The 20,571-nt window shown below is 44.3% G+C and overlaps 1 protein-coding gene across 1 annotated transcript in view; it reads left to right on the top strand.

Annotated features, from left to right (window-relative positions):
* The first annotated feature begins 8,522 nt into the window (after positions 1–8,522).
* Positions 8,523–20,571, top strand: part of RASGEF1B (RasGEF domain family member 1B) — a 523,636-nt gene continuing 511,587 nt past the window's right edge. The window contains exon 1 of the mRNA XM_036337557.1: positions 8,523–8,819. Within this exon, the coding sequence (XP_036193450.1) occupies positions 8,751–8,819 (69 nt within the window). The 5' untranslated portion in view covers positions 8,523–8,750. The remainder of the gene's footprint in view (positions 8,820–20,571) is intronic.

The raw sequence follows: 20,571 nt of genomic DNA, 5'->3' as shown, positions 1-20,571 counted from the left end.
CTCTTTCGTGCTGCCTCCCTCTCTCTGTTCCATTGCTTGTGGTCCCTGTGGCCACCCTTGCTCACTGGGTGCTGCCGTGGTCCTGGCCTGGTGTTAGCCACAGCTCTACTTGCTGCTGCCCATTGGTGGGTGCACTTGGCCCCAAGGGCTCCATACTGATGTCCCACTTCTTTCCCAGGCGACTTTGGCCGACTTGAGTGATGTTCCTTGGGTTATGGCGTAGCCTTGATGCCACTGTGGGTTGTGTTGTCATGTAGCATCAGTCTTCTCATTGTCATCGACATTGACTTGGGCATTCCCACCTTCACCGTGACGAATCAGGTCCTTTCCCGACGGCATAATGACTCTCATATTAAGCCCCAAACTGGGGGAGGTGTAGCTTATTCTCTTAGTCTCATATCACACTTACAATATTGCAACGGTTCCATTTATGGATTCAGTGTATCCATGCTGCACTTCTCATGGGTTACAAGTTCCCTCCAGGACTGGGTGGAATATTGATAGTCTAACTGAATGACTTACCTCTTAAAGAGCCTAACTTCATTATGTGCTGGCCATTAGTCAGTATATTGGCCCAAACCTTGAAACTTCCCCACATTGGAATATGTTTCCTTCCTATCCTTGACAGCCAGGACAGGGCTGGGAGGGTCAGGTGTATCTGTTTATTCATTGAAGATTCCCTGGCCATCAGGTTCAAATATCCTAAAATATTCTGCCAGGGAGCCCTAGTATAGCTTTTCAAATAAGTAAACCTTGGCAGGTCACGGTGCTAGGATCGAAAGTCAACATTCCTAGCTGTGATGTGGGAATGGTACCTCAAGGATATGAGACTGGGGATTGGGTCCCCCCCCCCGCCCCCCCTCCCCCCACCCCGGCATCACCTTCCTTCTTTCATTTTGCACCTAACTCAAAGAACAGTACTGTTTTCCAGGGAAAAATTTCAGCTCTGGCATGATTTAGAGAAGACGTTGAGGTTTTGCACAGTGGGCATGACTCAATGGAAAGAGTGTGGGCCATCAGGAGACTTAGAATCCGGCCCACTCTGCCAATATGATGTATAAACTTGGGCAAAACCTTAACCTTTCTGTGCTTCTGATTCTGTAAAGCAGGGTTGGGGCGAGGGAACGGTGGATTGGACTAAATTCTTAAAAACACTCTTCTTTTGGATGGAATTGGGCTTTTAGCAACTAGTGATGGAAAAGGCCTGGTATGTGTTAGGCTTTCCCACCCACCTCCTTGGTAAGGCAGAATGGGGTCCAGTCTGAAGCCACATGCTCCCTTTTTGTACCAAGAAAGAAGCAAAGCAAATATTAAGTTTCAATCAATAGGACTACTTGAACACAGATGATGGAACTATTTTCCCCCAAATTGTTTTGATTGCTGCCAGTAACTGCTATTTGGTACGAAATCCATTCAGATTATCAAAAGCCAAAGGAACATACAGTGCATGAAAAGATACTGTAATTGGCACCATTGTAACTATACGGTGTGTGATCTTAGCTGGGAGGCGGGAGGTTGTAGGATAACTTGTAATCCAGTTTTCTTTGTTATGAAACAGAATGTTACCATTGTATTCCTTTGGGATAATAATTATAACATCTCAGACAGATAGAGCGCCTTTCTCAGGCGGTGCTTACAGGGCTCAACAGACACCCAGTCAGCCTCGCAAACACAGTAAAACCTGGCTGGCTTACATTCCTCTCAACAGAAAACTTCTATTAACCAGCGTTTCCCCTCATCCGTCCTATTGGGATAAATGATTTTTATGCTGGTGAATCTGAACAACCCGAGAGACACGGAAGTGCTTTCTGAATCATCAAAGAATTATGAAACCTTCAGTAGAGTTTCAGTGTTAATTGCAACTTATGACAGCCTAATTTTTTGAAAAGTGGTAATCCATGTGTTGTAGAGACTATAATTAGTGGAAATAGTTTATTAATCAGGCTGCTCTGTTTTCTGACCATACGTAGTACAGTATTTACAGTAACTGCAGCACCAGCTCTCCCTGAGAACCACAAGCAAAGTAAATGAAGGTGGTATTCTTAATGGATTGGCATAGAAAAAATAGTACTCATTCTGGGCCAGTGATCATTTCCAGAGCTTTATTCTTCAACTTCTGCATTAGCTTCTAAACTAAAAGAGAAAATAGGTAAGTTTAAAAAAATAGATATTTGCTTTTTTATGACTTTGCCATTCCCAAGGTCATGGCTAATGTTCATAACTAGACAGTCAGCTCTTATAGCAAAGATGAGTGTCTTTAAAATCAAATTTTGGATGATATTTAGTAGAGCTGCTTCACAAACAGAGATTTCTTTTTTTTTTTTAAGGAGAGTATCAGTACAATAGATATAGTTGTGTTAACTGGTCCATTCTAGATATTTTATTAAAGGGATAAGATCTTAAGTCAGTTAAGATTAACTTGATAACGTTCTTAAATGTCCAAGTTATTAATGATGGGATCTTTAAAAAAAAAGGTATTAGCTAAAGTTGGTGTTTTGCTCAAGTTCACTGCAAAGAATAGAAAATTCAGGAATGTGTAAGCAAGAAAATGAAAAGAATCCATTATTCTATCACCCAAAGACAACAATTATTGCCTTTTCATATATTTCCTTTCATTTTCCTCCTATGTATGCATGTGCATATTTTACAAAGTTAGCCCATACTACATGTATTGTATGCTGTCCCCCACCACCATTACATAAAGAAGACTTTCTAGGTCAGTAAACAGTCTTTTAAAACTAAAAGACTGTCTATATTTATGAACCATAATATATTAAAACAATCTCCTGTTGTTGAATTTTATATGGTTTTAAATTTGGGCATATAATGCTGCAACAAGTCTCTTTGCCTATTTCTTTATCTGTCCATTCATTTATTTAATCATTTTTATTGAGTACTGTGTGCCAGGCTCTGGACCAGGAATTGAGGATATCCTACCTAATAAAGAGGGAATATGCTAATTGACCCTCACATTGTCACAAAATGGTGGCGCTCACAGCCAATAAGGAGGGAATATGCTAATTGACTACCACGCTCTCAAAGATGGTGGTGCCCACAGCCACAAGATGCTCAGCACGGGAGGGCAGCTGTGAGTGATCAGGCCAGCAGGAGAGGGCAGTTGGGGGTGACCAGGCCAGCAGGGAAGGGCAGTTGGGGGCGACCGGGCCGGCAGGGGAGGGCAGTTGGGGGCGACCGGGCCAGCAGGGGAGGGCAGTTGGGGGCGACCGGGCCGGCAGGGGAGGGCAGTTGGGGGCGACCGGGCCGGCAGGGGAGGGCAGTTGGGGGCAACCGGGTGGCAGGGGAGGGCAGTTGGGGGCGATCAGGTTGGCAGGGGAGCAATTAGGCTGGCAGGGGAGTGGTTAGGGGATGATCAGGCTGGCAGGCAGAAGCAGTTAGGGGCAATCAGGCAGGCAGGCAGGTGAGTGGTTGGGAGCCAGCAGTCCCGGATTGTGAGAGGGCCGTCTGACTGCAGGTTTAGGCCCGATCCCCGTGGATCGGACATCCCCCGAGGGGTCCCAGATTGGAGAGGGTGCAGGCAGGGCTGAGGGACACCTCCTTCCCCCAGTGCACGAATTTCATGTACCGGGCCTCTAGTATCATTAATAATAACCCTCCTAATACTTAACATTTATTACAGTTAATTATTTATTACAGTTACTACAGATCAGGCACTTTATTCATATTAATATATTAAATATATGAATATAATAATCATTCTAATAAGTTAGTATAATATGATAGTATTAACTAATTACATTCTTATGATATATTGGTATTTTTATTATTTCTATTTTCCAGATTAGGAAATGGAGGCTTAGAGAATTGAAGTCACTTGTCCACAATCACCCTATTGGTACGTGGCAGAACCAGAATTCAAACCCAGTAGATGAGTGGATAAAAAAGCTGGGGTACATTTACACAATGGAATACTATGCAGCTATAAAAAAGAAGGATCTCTTACCTTTTGAGATAGCAAAGAGAGACCTGGAGAGTATTATACTAAGTGAAATAAGCCAATCAGAGAAAGACGAATATCACATGATCTCACTCATATGTGGAATCTAACGAACAAAATAGACTGATGAACAAAATAAATCCAGAGACATAGAAGCACGGAACAGACTGATGAATCTTAGAGGGAAGGTGAGAGTTGGGGTGGGGGTGGGGAGAGATTAACCAAAGAACTTATATGCATATATGCATAACCCATGGACACAGACAATAGTGTGGTGAAGGCCTGGAAGAGGGGGTGGGCTGATATGGCGTGGAGGGGGTTAACAGGGATAAAAGGGGGACATCTGTAATACTTTCAACAATAAAGGTAAATTTAAAAAAACCCACCAGGCAGCTTGACCCTAGTCCTCTTCTTTTAACCACAGTGGTTTATGTTTCAGTCAAAAAGACACTCACTTGCCCCTATGAGCATGAAACAATTTAAATGTAATAATCTTCCAGTGATTCTCTGATTATTTTATGAGAGTAAATTCTAGAAATAGGAATACTAAGTCAAAGAGTATGAACAATCCTCCTAGTGAATAATATAAGGTCAAGGTCCTAAGTGGAGGAGAATCAGAGATGATGAGATTACTTATTTGTTTGCTTTGATTTGTTTTTCAGGGGGCAGGGGTGGGGGGGGCAAGGAGGGAGCTGGGCCTCTGTCCCTGCTCTGTCAGCAGGTAGAGCAGGAAATAGACATGATAGTGGCAGACCTTGGAGAAGGTCTGGGCAATGTTCTTGCTCTCAAGGCTGAGTCGGTGTGTGTCTGCCCTTCAGAAATGTTTATTTCCTTTTGACACTGAAAGATTCAAGATGGCAGAGGGGAGGAGGCGTAGAGAGGAAGAGCTCATCACAGGAATGAGTCTGGATTGCAAGTGAATGTGTAGCCTCCTAAGACAAGTATCATCACAAGAAAATGCCTCTGGTCACTAACAATCTCCACCAGTTCAGTTAGATTTTCTCATTTCAGATAGTATTTAAGAGAGCCTTTTCTACACCTAAACCACTAATTACTTACATATGGCAAGTGGTTATCTGTAAACATTCCTCTGTTCCTCATTATTGGGACACCCCTGGCCAAATCCCACTTCCCTAAATAAGCGCTACCTATCTTTTGCCATCTTTCCACCACCCAGTGTCATATAAGAGCAAAAGTGCAGACTTGGTTGGCAGCTGTGCTAGGTTTGATTCCTGGCTCTGCCACTAACTTGCTGTGTTATGTTGGGCAATCTTTTGATTCTCATTTTCCCACCTTTAAAATAATACAGAGTTGTAGTGACAATCAAATTAGGTGACATGAGTAGGAAAGCCCCCCCCCCCCGCTCCCCCCCCCCAGCTAACCTTTATTGAATAATTAATATAAATATCACAAAAAAACACATTATTCCAAGTTACTTATTCCTCAAAACAATCATGGTAACCTAGAGTCTAATAGCTTTCATGGTTTTCACCCCTGGGGTTACTTCTGTGATTATGTTATACTAGAGGCCCAATGCATGAAATTCGTGCAAGGGGCTCGGCCCTCTCAGCCCCAGTTTCATCTGGAAGGTTGTCCAGAAGGACTTCCAGTCTAATTAGCATATTACGCTTTTATTATTATAGACCAGAGGCCCAGTGCATGAAATTCATGCACTCGTGGCAGGGGGGGAGTGGGGGGGGGAGATGTCCCTCAGCCTGGCCTGCACCCTCTCGCAGTTTGGGAGCCCTCGGAGGATGTCTGACTGATGGCTTAGGCCTGCAGTGGGCCTAAGCCATCAGTCAGACATCCTTAGCACTGCCGCAGAGGTGGGAGAGGCTCCTGCCTTCACTACTGTGCTCACCAGCCGTGAGCCCGGCTTCTGGCTGAGCGGTGCTCCTCCTGTGGGAGCACACTGACCACCAGGGGGGCAGCTCCTGCATTGATGTCTGCCCCCTGGTGGTCAGTGTGCATCATAGTGACCGGTCATTCTGTAGTTCAGTTGATTTGCATATTAGCCTTTTATTATATAGGATTATGGGGCCAAACTTTGAAGATGCAATTAAGCTGACTAATCAGTTGACCTTAAACTAGGCAGATTATTCAGCTGGGCCTAGATATTATAATCATATAATACACAAGCTCCTTAAAAAGCAAGGACTTTTCTCTGGCTGTTGGCAAAAGAGGAGGCTGGAGAGATTTGAGGCATGAGAAGGACTCAACGCAGTTGCTGCTTTGAAGATAGAGGGGCTCTTTCTCACACGAGAAAGAGCCTGGGTGAGCTCTAGGAGCAGAGGGCCAACCCTGATGACAACCAACAAGAAACAAGGACCTCAGGCCTACAGCTCCAAGGCATTGGATTCTGCCAACAACCTAGATGACATGAAGCTGAATGAATTTGGAAGGGGATTCTTCCCAGAGCCTCCAGATGAGGGCCCAGAGGGTTGGCACCTTGGCTTCTTCCACCTTGTGAGTTCTTAAGCAGAGAATCCACGTGAGCCAGTCCAGACTTTTAACCCACAGAACTGCAAGATAATAAAAGGGTGTCGCTTTAAGATGCTAAGTCGTGCCAGCAGTAGAAAACTAATACAAACCACATATCATAGCTACCTTTATTACTTTGCCCACTTTGCAAAGAAGGAAACTGAAGCACAGAGAAGTAAAGTCACTTGCCTGAAGTCTCACAGCTATTAAATGTCAGAACTGGAATTTAAATCCAGGTAGTCTTTCCCCACAGCCTATGCTCTAACCCAGTGGTCGGCACACTCATTAGTCAACAGAGCCAAATATCAACAGTACAACAATTGAAATTTCTTTTGAGAGCCAAATTTTTTAAACTTAAACTATATAGGTAGGTACATTGTTATTAACTTAATTAGGGTACTCCTAAGGCTTAGGAAGAGCCACACTCAAGGGGCCAAAGAGCCGCATGTGGCTTGTGAGCTGCAATTTGCCGACCACTGCTCTAACCTATGGACACAGCTCCTGAGACAACTGCAGATACTCCTTGAATGTTAGTTTCCCTTCCATTTTCTTCCTAGTGTAGCTGGAGGGCACCCAGCTAGCACATTGCTTGATTTTGATATTATATTAAAACTAATTTAACACTTTTCCTGCCTATTTTGTCCCCCAAATTCCCTAAATTCAGAGTGAGTTTGCTGTGCCAGCTAGAATTCTGGAATGAGAATTAGGAAATCTGGATCCAGCTATTCATCACCATCTATCCAACCATCCATCTCCTATTTGGTCAACGCACATTTATAGAAGCTCCTGTACACCTGGAGTCTAATACCACGTGACTTGATGAAGTATTAGGAACTTTCTTAGTTCTGTTTTCCTTGCATATGAATTAGGTGATTTGACAAAACTTTTTCTAAGGCCTGTGCCACCAATCTAAGGCTTTTATAGTCCTTGTATGTGCTGACCTATGGATTTGACAAGGTAGGGCAATGTTTCTCAGAGCCCAGCCTGAGTACCTCCTGCATCAGAATCTCCTGGGGGCCTAACAAAAAAGCAGATCTGGTTTGTTCGTTTATTTATTTATTTATTTATTGTGAATATATTTTCATTGATTTCAGAGAGGAAGAGAGAGAGAGAGAGAGAGAGAGAGAGAGAGAGAGAGAGAGAGAGAGAGAGAGAAACATCTATGAGAGAGCATCGTTGATAGGCTGACTCCTGCTAGAGCCCACAGCCTGGGCCTGTGCCCTGAACTGAATCTAACTGACCTCTTGGTTCATAGGTAGATGCTCAACCACGGAGCCATGCCGGCTAGGCCAGATCTGGTTTTCATAAGCTCTGCAGGTTATTCTTATGCGCACAAAAGTTTGAGATGTACAGCTATAGGGAAGCTACGTAAATATGTAACATAGGTCTGTGTCCTGAAAGCAGCTCTCTTATTAAAAGACAAGCCTGATGGGTTTGGAAAGAACAGGGCTACACTTGCCTGCGATCAGGCTCCTGGCCATGCCCGCCCTCCGCCCTCCATACCCCACTCCAGCCAAGGCCACGGAGGCCAGCGGTGACGGCGATGATGGAGCAGACCTGCCCTAGCCCCACATCTGTGCCTGCCCCATTCAATAACAGGTTCACAGGAGGAGTTCCCCCTCCAGGCGTCAGGAGCCGTTTCCCTTCCGAAAGGGAGGGTGGGGCTGGCGCTGGCCGGCGGGGCGGGGGCCCTGGGGCAGCTGGCGCCTCGCAGCTGTAACTCGCCCGGCTCAGGCGGCAGCCGGAGCAGCGCCTTTCCACCTGCCTTCGCCCCGAAGGAGGGGAAACTGGGGAAGTGCGTCAGCCCGCGGGCTCGCCAGGACAGACGCTTCCCCGCTTCGCCTCCCGCTCTCCCGCCGAGCGTCAGGCCTCGGCTCCAGCCGAGCGGTGTCGCTGGAGTGTCCGCGGCCAGGGCTGGGCCGCCGGGTGCCTGCGCCGCGGCGCTGCGCTCGCCGCTGCCCTTGCCCGAGCGGCCGTCGCCCTGCGGCGCGTTGGCCTCCCCCCCCCCCCCCCCCCGCCCCCGCCGGCGGGCCCTCCCTCGCGGTGGCAAGAGCGACATTCAGCGCCGAAGGCTAGCGGACCGCGGGCGGCGCCCGATCCCGCGGCGCGGAGGCTGGGTCGGCGGGCGGGACTGCGCGCACCTCGCACCCCGGACTGCGGCGGACGGGCAGCCGGCGCGCTCGGTCCCGGCCCTGGTCTCGGGCCGCTGCGGGGCAGCCCCCCCCAGCCTGCGGGCCAGACCTCGCCCCTCGGGCTCCTACAAGGGGAAAGGACAGACCCAGCGCTTCGGAGGGACCTGGCTCGCTACTCGTATATGGCAAAGTTTCTCGCCGAGCTCCTGGGCTGCACGCTGCCGAGCAAGGGCGCCTCTCCCATGTTTGAGGTAGGTGGCGGGGTGTGTCCCCGCAGCCACGCCCGTCTGCGGTGGCGGCGGCCCCTGACCGGGCCCTGGGGTCCCCTGGAGTTGGCACGTGCCGGCTCACTTGTCTGCTCTCCACCTGGAGGTCGGGGTGGGGCAGGGACAGGATGGCGAGGAGGAGACCTGAAGCCTGAAGTCGCTCCTCCCTGGACTTCAGTGAATCTTTTCTTTTTTCTTCCCTAGTTGACAGGCAAACACATTTCCCCCCCCCTGTTCATCTGGACGAGTTTTTAGAGTTGGTTTTTACCTAAAATAGCAGGAATGCTTGAAAATGAGCAGCGTCCCACAGTCCCTCTCAGCTGCCTACCTTTTTCTTCCTTTTTCCTTTTTAATTTGAAAACACCACAGTGATATCATTAGGGTCGGCAGGTTCCTACCTTCCTGCCTCCTCCAGCGACGGCCCTCCCCCAACCTCCAGCACACACACACCCTCAAAAAGTGAACTGTCTTCTGTGCGTGCGACCCAGTGGGGATGAGAAGGGTTAAAATAGGATTCGCCGAGTCAGGTGAGCAGATCCGGACTCTGAAGGCAGGTACATCTAATTGCTCCCACGTGCCTGCGATGGCAATGCGGCTGCTGTGAGCATCTCAGCAAGAAGTTGTTTGGGAGAAGGCTGGCTTGCGTGTCCTCCTGGGACGCGTCCCTTCCTGTAGTGCCACAGTGTTCTTTGTCTCTATCCAGCCGCCCTCCCAACAGGCTGCCTGACCACGAGGCCGGGACCAAGGGCCCTGGCTCCGGCCCTGGCCAGGTGGACCAGTGTGTGCTTGCCCGGCACTGCTCACTCAGCCCAGGGCCCCGGCCAGCCCAGGGCTAGCTACTCCAGGAGTTGCCTCAGCCCTGTCTGTCTGCAGTTCCCCGACTGGCCAGAGAGGGCAGCACGTGGTCTCTTCCCTCCTGGACGCAGGAGTTTGTTCTTCAGCAAGACGAGACTCTTCGTCTCTTCCCTGACTGCTTGCTAGTCTTTTTACCTTTGGCAACTGTCGGTGCTCTTACCTTCTGAGCTCCTCTGGTCATATTCCTTTGATTTTGGAGGTCAGATCGCCCAACCATAATCTCTGCTGTGTTTTTAAGCCGGGAGATCCCCATGGAGCTGGGAAACAAGAGCAGGCTGGCGGAAACCAGACTGAAATGCTTGGACACTTGGTAGCCTGGACTCTAAAAAGGAATGAAGAGCCTGAAAAAGGCAAGGTTTCCAGGCCTGCAGCTGAGATGAGCCGTCTCCTTTGACGAGTAACATCTCTGCCAGCTTGCTTCTCTGTGATGTAAATGTTAGGCAGCATTTGGGGACTCTTCCAGGCATCTTGGAGACTCCTTTAAAATTGCTTTTCTCTTCAGCTTTCTCTTCACTTATATTTGGATTTTTGTTCCTAAATTAACAAAACCCATGCCACATGGGGGATTGAACCCGCAACCTGGGCATGAATAAAAATATATTAACACACACACACACACACACACACACACACACCAAAAAAACCCATGCCAGGCAATTTTGGTTGTATGTACTGCGTTTTGGTTGTATATAAGCCTGTTTTATCGTCCAACCAATAGAAACCCCACCTTGATTTTTTAGGATAATTGGCTCTTAATCATGGATGGTTGGAGAGGGCCTTATAAACTAAGTCAGAGACATAGTTAGACAATTAAGAAAATGAGTAGCTGTTCTGTCTTTGAAGAGCTCCAGGGAAAGGGAATTGCCTGTCTTCGATGACTCCTTACACCTTGCTTTGTGTATTCTCTACCCATCTAAAAGCAGGAGCTACTGTAGCATCTGCTCTCTCCTGTCTACAAATGCTTGATTCAGTGTTGGCGGAATCCACTCCACCCAGGTATCACTTTTATCAGGGTTGTTGGAGGAGTTAAGTGACTGCCCCTCTCCTACCTGTGAGGGAAAATCTGTGCCCAAAGAGATGAATAACTGAGTCAGGAATGTGTTTTGAGGATGCTTTCTTCTCAGGCGATAACGCCTTCAACACACTCTTACTCGTGAATGAAGAGGCAGTGGTTGAGTTCTCTACATCTGGTGGGGAGAGAAATGTGTAAGGAAGATATCCCTAAACCTTTACAAGTATTCGTTTCCCAAAAGCGAAAGTGCTAGGATAGGAGAAAATTTTATGCAGTTTTTCATTTCCCCCAAATGCTCTAATTCTAGCTTTGGAGGTAACTTTAGTTTCAGGGAGGTCAAGAGGAGAGATGGGTATTTTCATAACGAGTGGCCTTTGGTTTTATTTTGGTTAGGAGATGGCCAAGAATGCAGTTTCTTCCTACACAGGCCCATTAGGAGCTTCTGCCTGGAAGAGGACCGAATGCAGGCAGGATCTCCTCTGTGTTTGCAGCTGTCGGACAAGGGAGGGTGGGCGACAGGTTATGGGGAACACAGGGGCAGAAAGCCACTATGGCTGCAAAACAACTCCAGCGCATTCCCTGCTGCAGCATCCTCAGAGGCTAAGGACAGATGGTGTGCATTTGAAACACAGAGTAGGCTTCGCGATCATTTTGTTAACCTTTCCTTTCCTTTTTCTTAGTACAGTGTTTAAGTTTACAGACTAAGTCTTTGAGAAACAATTTTAAAATTTCAAGAGAAGAGCGAAGTGGGTAAACTTATTCACCCCAGCCATGGCAGTGCCCTGAACAGGGGCTAGACTTTGGAATAATGATTGTACCTCACCAACACAGAGCTCCTGCAGCAAGAGTGAGCTTGCCATGGGTTCTGATGTCTAGGAAGGTAGGATATTCTAAGCACACAGGTCAATGGTTTCAAACCAAGCTGGTCCTACTTGTATGTCTTATAAGCTTGGCTGGCTGGCTGGCCTGCCCTGGCATCCATTCCTTCCCCTTCAAACTCTGACATATTGTGAACTTGATCCACATCCTCCAGCCTCAGTGTTGCTTTGCAATGCGCCTTAGTGATGGGGTCCAAGACAGGAAGTGGCAGGAGAATTATATAGACAGAGGCAAGCTTTTTCTCCTTCTAGGCCCCTCATCCTTAGTTTACAAACCTGCATTTTTGAATTCTACCATCCTTCATCATCTAACCTGGTGGGCCCCTTTCAGGAGCCATATCTTTTGGGCAGAACACATCTGGCTTTACAGAAAAGGGACATTGAATTCCATGCCACTGTTCATAGATGTGGTCTCTAGAATTGTCACACCTCATGTCTACTCTATTCATTTCCACATTCTGTTTTCTGTTTCCAACAGTATTGCTGCCTAACTGTGACAATAGCTTTATTTTAATTTATGCATCATGCATAATAACTAACTGATTGTCTACTCTAGACCAGCCATTGTTCTAAGGCCATAATGGGGGGAGAGGGGGAGAGGAGAGGAGGGAGCAGGGCAAAAGTAGGTTTACAGTTGATTTGGTGGAAAATAATACAATAAATAATAATCAAGAATGAACTGGTTTACGTAGTCACAAATGTAAACCCACTCTGCCGCATCCTGTATACACGATCTCAGCTATTCTTCCAATAGCTTTAAGATGTAGATGTTAACAACCATGTTTCACAGATGAGAAAATTAAGGTTTAGAGAGAAAGGTAGGACATTCTAAGCACACCAGTTGGTGGTTTCAGACCAACCTTAATTTGCTGAAAGTCTCTCTAGTAATGTGTGCTAGAGGGAGGATCTCAAAGTTCACCTCCCTCCCTCAACTATGGTTACTTGGTATTTAGAGTTGGAGCTGAAGTAGAAAACAAAATAAAAAACCTAATGCCTCTAAGCTCTTCCTCTGCCTGGAATATTCTTCCCCTAATATTCTCCTATTGCTGTTCCCGCTTTTTTCAAGGTTCAGCTCAAATCTCACCTCCAGATCCACCTCCCTGGACAACATCCAGCCCTCTACCACAGTCCCACTGAATATTATTTGTGTTTGTTTCTATGAGAAACTGTGGCCAACTCTTTCTTATAATTTCTCTATGCTAAGTTTCCTGTCTTCAGTGGGAAGAATAGCAGGGCCAAATGCAGAAGTTAATGCCTGGAAAGAACTTAGAGTAGTGCTCAATATGGTCATTACTAGGGTCTTTTCCTGTGTGTCTCTGACCTCTTCAGCTTCAAGAATAAATATTTTTTCCATCCACACCACCTAGCAGAGTGTTTTGCACATAGTTTTCTATCAAATAAATATCTGATTGAACTGATATTCTAACCCTGAATGTTTATGATTTTCTCTGTTCTTAAATTATCTGTTATCTGAAATTCAAATTTAACCAGTCCTCTGTATTTTTTACTTGATAAATCTAGCAATCCTATCTTATCTTCCTCCTTTCTCAGAAGGAGGTTTACAGAGTTCAGCTCCACTCAGCTGTGGAAGCCTTATCCCCATCCTTCCCTGTTTATAGCTCCTACTGTGTTAGAGAGAGCCTGTCCCAGACCACAGGAGGCACCTATAGGGAACTGCAGCTGGGCAACGGTCTATCTCATTACCTCACTAGCATGGAAATTCTGAAGTGAGCAAGTGTTCCACTGCAAGTGTCAGGGTTGTGACTGAGAGGGGCTTATTACTGGCATCCTATTCCTTCATTCTTCATGTGTTCACAAGTTCGTTCAGTCATTTAACAACTGTTATTAAGCACTGGATTTGTGCTAGGCACCCCGTAGAAGCCTTGCTAAAAAACATTCAAACTGTTTTGACTGACCTACAGTAAGAAATGTATTTTACATTGAAATCCTGATTTCACATAGCTATTTATACCAATACCAGAGGCCCGATGCACGAAAATTTGTGCAAGGGTAGGCCTTCCTTCCCCTGGCTTCCCTCGGGCTGCCAGCAGGCATCTGGGACCCGGGCTGGCTTCCCTCTGGCGCCGGCTCATCAGGAAGGACGTCCAGAATGATGTCCGGTCTAATTAGCATATTACCCTTTTATTATTATAGATAACACTGGAATAAAGTTTCAAGAATAATACTTTTCCTTGTGACAGGGGACGTGCTCTGATTTTTGCTATTCTGTTCTTTCCCTTCCATTCTATCTCTGCCATTCTAGTAAGAATTAAATGGGGGGGAAAGACACACTGAATTGATTTCATGAATTGTGACTTATAATTTAAAAAGCAGTGCTGTATAAGATGGTAAGATTCTATTTTTACAGACCAGTTTGTATCACCTCATTTTCCCAGTACTATACTTATACCTTCTTACACTATATATCAGGAGATTTTTGTGGTCTATCTTGGGAAGCCAATTAACATACATAATATTATTTTTTGGTAAAAAATATTTTTAGGGTTTCAAACAACTAACTTACCAAATAACTTTTGATAAATATTCTGCCTAAAACTGGGTAAAACGTTTGGCATGCTACCTGAGCATATTTTATGACATAGGTTTTTATATTTTGAACACTGTACCCAAATTTCAATTTATTTGTCTCTTTGCATCCAATAACAACAAATGTGCCCCACTGGTTGGATTGACTCCCCAGGCTACAATTTATGACTCTTACCAGTTTTATATTTTAATTGGCCCATCCCTTCTCTGGTGAAGGAAGTTATACTTTCAAGCAGATTTTACTTCTAATTTACCTGGTAAAGATCTTGATTTTCTCCATTTTAATGAACTCTTTTGTCTTTAAATGAATCTTACATACTCTTATCCACTTGGCCATTCTGATGGGCTTTCAGTATTTAAAGAATGAACCATGTGGTCAGTCTGGTTGAAAGCTAGTAACTTGCTTGTGTATGGCTTTAACTTGAGTGATTAGATGTTGGTGGATGATCATAACACAGAAGTTGACTTTGAAACTAATAGCTCCTATTGCCACAGCTGGGCCATTTGAGTTTTAAGCTAATGGGTGCTGAGTTTGTCTTGTAAATTCACAATTCAGTTTGTTTGAGGGCCAATTGAATTGCTCTACCACATCTGAACCATTGTATACACCCGGGCAACTCTACTTACCTTTTCAGGGGTGGGCAAACTTTTTGACTCGAGGCCCACAATGGGTTCTTAAACTGGACCAGAGGGCCGGAACAAAAGCATGGATGGAGTGTTTGTGTGAACTAATATAAATTCAAAGTAAACATCATTACATAAAAGGGTACGGTCTTTTTTTTTTAGTTTTATTCATTTCAAACGGGCTGGATCCGGCCCGCGGGCCGTAGTTTGCCCACGGCTGTGTTAGCTGCTTTTAAACTCTGCATGTGGTCCTAAATGCATGCAGTTCATTTATAGGAATATTTGGTTTCATTATGATTACATCTGTCTAATGGCTTCTTGCTGAGAAACCAGAACATGATTTTTGCCTTTTTGTATTTTGATAAGGAAAGGCTGATATTTCATATCTGCCCAATGGCCAGTGCTGGCTGCATGTTGTAGGGAGCAGGGGTAGGAGCTTAATGCTTTGATTTATTTCCATTTGCTTAGTTCTTTTCAATTTGTAGATGTTCTTGTATATTTTGAATTTCTTTACTTTGCAAATCTTTGATGAAATACAATAGGTCCAGTGATGACATTTATATTAGGAAAGTGCTACTTACTTAGAGCTACCTATTGAAGTGGCTCATAAATATGACAACTTTTATTTATCTGAATTCTGTGATGAGTAAGGACTGTGCTTCCCACCTTAAATTTATTCTAGGCCCATTTCTCCAAATACCTATAAAATATTAACAATATTCCATGTACCTTTCAAACCTCTACCTTTGCAAACCAAAATGGAGGACTCATCACTCTCCCTGCAAACAGCCGAAACCCATGTCTCCTTTTCAACTCTTTCGTGAGCCAAAGCATCACAGTCTTCTTCTTACCTAGAGTAGCACTGGGGTGACATCTGTTTTCTTTCTTTTTAAAAAAATGTTTTTATTGATTTTAGAGAGAGAAAAAGGGAGGTGGGAAAGAGAGAAACATTGACTAACTACTTCCTGCACACCCCCTACTGGGAATTGAGCCTACAACCTCAGCATGTACCATGACCAGGAATCAAACCCACAACCCCTCGGTGCATGGCACTATGCTCAACCAACTGAGCCACACCGGTCAGGGCCTTCTTTTCTTTTTCCTTCATGAACAGCCTGTCAGTGACTCCTGCAGATTCTTTATTTGGTTTGTATCTTCCTTTTTATCCCTGCTAGTCTTCATCCACTGATCTGACAAACATCTATTGAGTATGTACTAAGACCAAGGGTCGGTAGGAGATTTCACAATATGCCGCTAATTGGTCTGCTTCCCAGAAGTCTCCCTCCTCTCCACTTTTCCTGAATTTGCAGCTAGAATACCACAATGGCTTTTTCATTGTCACTTTCTTATATAACAGGTAACGGACTTTCTATTTCCAAAGGCTCAAGTCTCTAAATTCTGCCGAGGTTATTTCTAAGGTATTCCCTAAAGTGTCTCCTTCTGCCTAGCTAACTTAACTTCCTGCCATTGATTTTCTTCCATTGATCCTCCCATGTCACATACAGATTCTCGCCCCCGTGCCTTTGTTGTTTATGCTACTTGTCTATCCTGTAATATGATGACCTATCCCCATTCTTTTCATTCTTCCTAACTCCCTAACTTCAGGGCTATAGGAGAGACCCCGCCTTTTATGAAACCTTCCCCCAAACCACAGCAAATAGGCCAGGAGTACACGGCTGGAAAATCAGGTACTTGGTTTCCAATTTTGGCTCCTCCACATTTTAGCTATGTGATCTTAAATAAATTACTTCTTTATGCCTCACTTTTATTTTCTGTAGAATTAGAATAACAATAGTAGCTATTTCATTGAGTTGTTATGGGGATTAAATAAGAATTCAAATAAAGTACTTAGCAAAGTATGTGGCATATAGTAATTGACAAATAATATATAATAACGATGATGATTATTGTTATTATTATATACTTTCACCTTGATTCTAATAACCCTGTATTGTCTTTCTTCTTTGACTATCTTAGAAACACCTTGCATTTTTCTGAATTCTTCACAGTGCTGCTGAGCACAACATAGGTACTCAATCAATACTTATTAATTTTGAACACATGCCATGTGCTGTTTTAGCAAAATCTGGGAACCAATTTATTTCTGGGTATATTTAATTGTATTTCATGGAAATGTGACATCCACTGTCCTTTAGTGACTTGCCCCTAATCTATGGGATGTATATTGAGGCTAACTTAGGCTGCAGTCATACAAGTGATGATAATGTACTTTTACCAGCAATTCTGGCAGAAGCAGTACTTGAAAAATGTGCCAATTAAAAATGCCATTTAAATAAAATTCAACCATAAATTGCAATATAATTAAACACAGAATATGTTTTAAATGATTTGCAAACATGTATCCTAAAGTAAGTCAAGTGAAGAAAATTCATGTTATAAGTCATGATTTTATTCATCAGACCATTATGTTCCATGCTGTTGGTAGAGAATTCTTGTTGGAAGTCAAGCTAGATTATTCCAAAATTAATTTACTTCCAAAGAACGTTTTACCCAGGGAGCTTCCTTATTGAATTTCCAGTGAGAAAGAGGGGGTAATGATGCCCTGCTTCCCTCTGTTGGATGACCTGAAAGCGTGGGGCTTTATTTTCATGGGGATTACTTGAACTCAGCTGGAAGTCCAGCAAGGGTGCCTGCGGAGAGGCACATGGGGCTGCATTACAAATTGCAAAGAACCTGCACCAGGAGTCTTAAGATCTGGATTCTGAGCATGGCTCATCTCCTCACTGGCTGAATGCTACTGGGGGAAATCTCCTTACCTCTCAGAGTGTCAATTTTCATAGCTCTAAAATGAAAGTATCACAATTTGATTTGCTTCACTCACAGAATTGACGTGCGGCTCTGGTCTGGTAACGTGAACGTCCTTTATAAAATGTCAAGCGTTATATAAATGTGAGTTGCCGTCGCTGATACTGTAATGAAGAGGACAGAAACATAAGGTGCATCCTGGGTATTCAGGAGCCTGCTGGAAAATGGACTGTTAGGGATGGTATGAATGCTAAGGAATAAAAATGCTTCTATTTGAAAGGTTGAGGAAGAAATATGAAGCAGTCATATTTTACAATGAGAGCTTTCGCCCCTGTACAGTAAACACCCCTGGAATCTATTTGCATTCAGAGATTTAGTTAGGGAATAAAACAATTAAAAACTAAACTTGAACTAGGTTTATGAATTAAATCCCATCCACATTAGGAGGAGGGGGTGGAAAGGGGATGGGGATAGAAGGGTAGAGTAGGGATGAAGTAGGGGATAGGAGTGAGGGTGGGCGGGCAGATATTCTCGACAGAAGGCAAGCTGCAAGGAGGGGCTGCTGGGCCAGACTCAGAAAGAGGGTATGAAAGGCTAGGATTGTAGATTGCAAAAACATATAGTCCCTGTTGTGTGAATTCCCTCCCCTTTTCCTTTGTCCCCTGAGTCTAGCTACCCTGAGCCAGAAAAAGACCTTGACATATGATGGATGACCCAAACAACTGGGCTATGGGGCCATTGCAGAGAGCAGAACTCAGAGGAAGGAGCCTTTTCAAAGCATGGGAGCACGGATGTCCAGGGCAGAGCAGAAATGGGCTGTTTGCTGCAGGAGCAGTACAGGCACACAGGTGGCCTGGAGCCAGGTTGGTCCAATGGCTGGTTCAAGAGCTCACAGGATGTAATTTTCCCCAGAAGGCACCAACTAATACCAAAGGAAGAAAGGATTCTTGGAAGAGAGTCTGATGTCTCAGAGTGTGGGTGGAGTTCTGTAGCTAGCAAATTTTGGGTGGAAGTGATAAGATGACTTCACTTGTAACTACATTTAGGTACATACAATTTGTTCATATAATCTTGTCAGTTTTCTTTTTTCCTATTTCATTCTTGAGTCAGTGTGAAATCTAAACTCTAACCCACCAAGCCTTTTTTTTTTTGGCCCATCAAGCTTGTTCTTGATGCTCATTTTAACCAAATTTCATACACATTATAATGTCTCGTGTGTCTGTTAGAAGAGAGTGGGATGGTGCGGGAGAGGTCAGAGGCACACACAGAGCCACACACATGCAGATAGACACACAGACAAACAGAATTTGCTCCTGGAATGATGATCAAATCACATCATAATCAGAGGTTAAAATGAATCTAGAAATCTCACTGATTTTTTTATTTATCAACTTTGCTCCAAAACCTTGAATGTGCTTATAGAAGTGAGGCCACGCATATGGGACACTTCTCAGGGGTTAACAAATGGAACTTTTTTCCTTTGGAGATTCTCTTTTGTCTTCTTGCTCTCCTCTAGCCTAGGGAGGCCCTTTCTAAGGGTCAATGATATGGCTGTGTGTGATTTTCAGTTTTCCCATCTCACTCTGCAAATAGAAACTGATTTCATTTTTTCTCATGTGTAAAGAAATAGCGCATCTGATTGCACAGGCCAGAAATAAATGATTGGAAAGCATCCAGTCAGGCTCTGGGGAAGCCCCTAAAATTATCCCCTGCCTTATGGACTGTCCAGATTGTATATGTGGCTGGGAAGACAAGGGAAGGAAAGCAGGATTTGAGAAATAAAATTTTCTCGGGCCCAGATGCTATGAGTGAGTCAGATGACTGTGATTTTTAGGTGTCCACTTGCACGGTGCCAGGCATGAATGTCCATGCAGCTGGACGGACCCTCTGGGGTTCCCAGTTAATGCAGCTCCCTCTCTCTGCACGTTGTGTGAACTTCCCTTATGCATGAATACTGTCTAAATAGATGGATTTCTTTTGGCTTACCTTAAGTTATGTTTGATTTGGAGTTGCTGTGGGTTAGAATGACTAAGGCATATACCCTTACTTAGCAGAGTTGATGGATAATAAACGATAATAACATTTCCTTAGAATTTACCAAAACATCTTGCACACATAATTTTATTAGAAATGAAAAAGCAGTAGGGGGTTATTTTACTCTATTTACAGATGAAAAAAACTAAGGGATGAGAAGTAAATTATTAGCTATTGGAAAATAGCTTGGGTCTAAAATTGTCCAACAGCCTTGCAGATAATAAAAATAATTTATTACCTTTTTCTATATATGTCTTCCTCCTTAATAGAATTAAGAAGATAGCACTAAAAAGACACCGTCAATTGAAATCATCAGCATGAAATTCTTTGAAAATCATAAAGTGGTATAAAAAAGGGTAGGGTATCTTTTACCTCAAATACAGTTTGGAACAATAATGCAGGGAATACCTAAATACCATAAAATGGTGTTATTATTTAAATTAAACATTCTATCCTTAGTAAAGGTACTTCTCATTTCTGGCATTTCAGACGATCTGGTTTCAAAGGCATTTCCCAAGCCCTTCTTTGTCCACAAAAATTAGCATTAATCCCACCTGATATCTCTAACTACCCTATCTCTTCCTTCGAGTTCCTTATTTCATTGGATGAAGAGCTCCCAAACTGTAAACTATAGAGAACAAATAGATTTTCTCTATACTCAAACCATTCTCTCTCTCTTTTTTTTTTTTAAAAAAATCTTTATTGTTGAAAGTATTACATGTGCCCCCTTCTGTCTCCCATTGACCTCTTCTAAGCCACCCCCACTCCAGGCCCCAGGCCTTCACTACCCTATTGTCAGTGACCATGGGTTATGCATACATGCATACAAGTTCTTTGGTTGATCTCTTCCCACCGCCCCCCCCCCCCCTTCCCTTTGAGATTCAACAGTCTGTTCCATGCTTCTATGTCTCGGAATCTGTTTTGTTCACCAATTTATTTTGTTCATTAGATTTCACATATGATATACACAAACCATTCTTAAGATGTGCAGCACACCGGGGTGACTGCCCAGGATTTCATG

This window comes from Myotis myotis, unplaced genomic scaffold, assembly GCF_014108235.1.
Source record: "Myotis myotis isolate mMyoMyo1 unplaced genomic scaffold, mMyoMyo1.p scaffold_m19_p_1, whole genome shotgun sequence".
In the NCBI taxonomy this organism is placed as follows: Eukaryota; Metazoa; Chordata; class Mammalia; order Chiroptera; family Vespertilionidae; genus Myotis; species Myotis myotis.
This window is presented reverse-complemented; position numbering and strand designations above follow the sequence as displayed.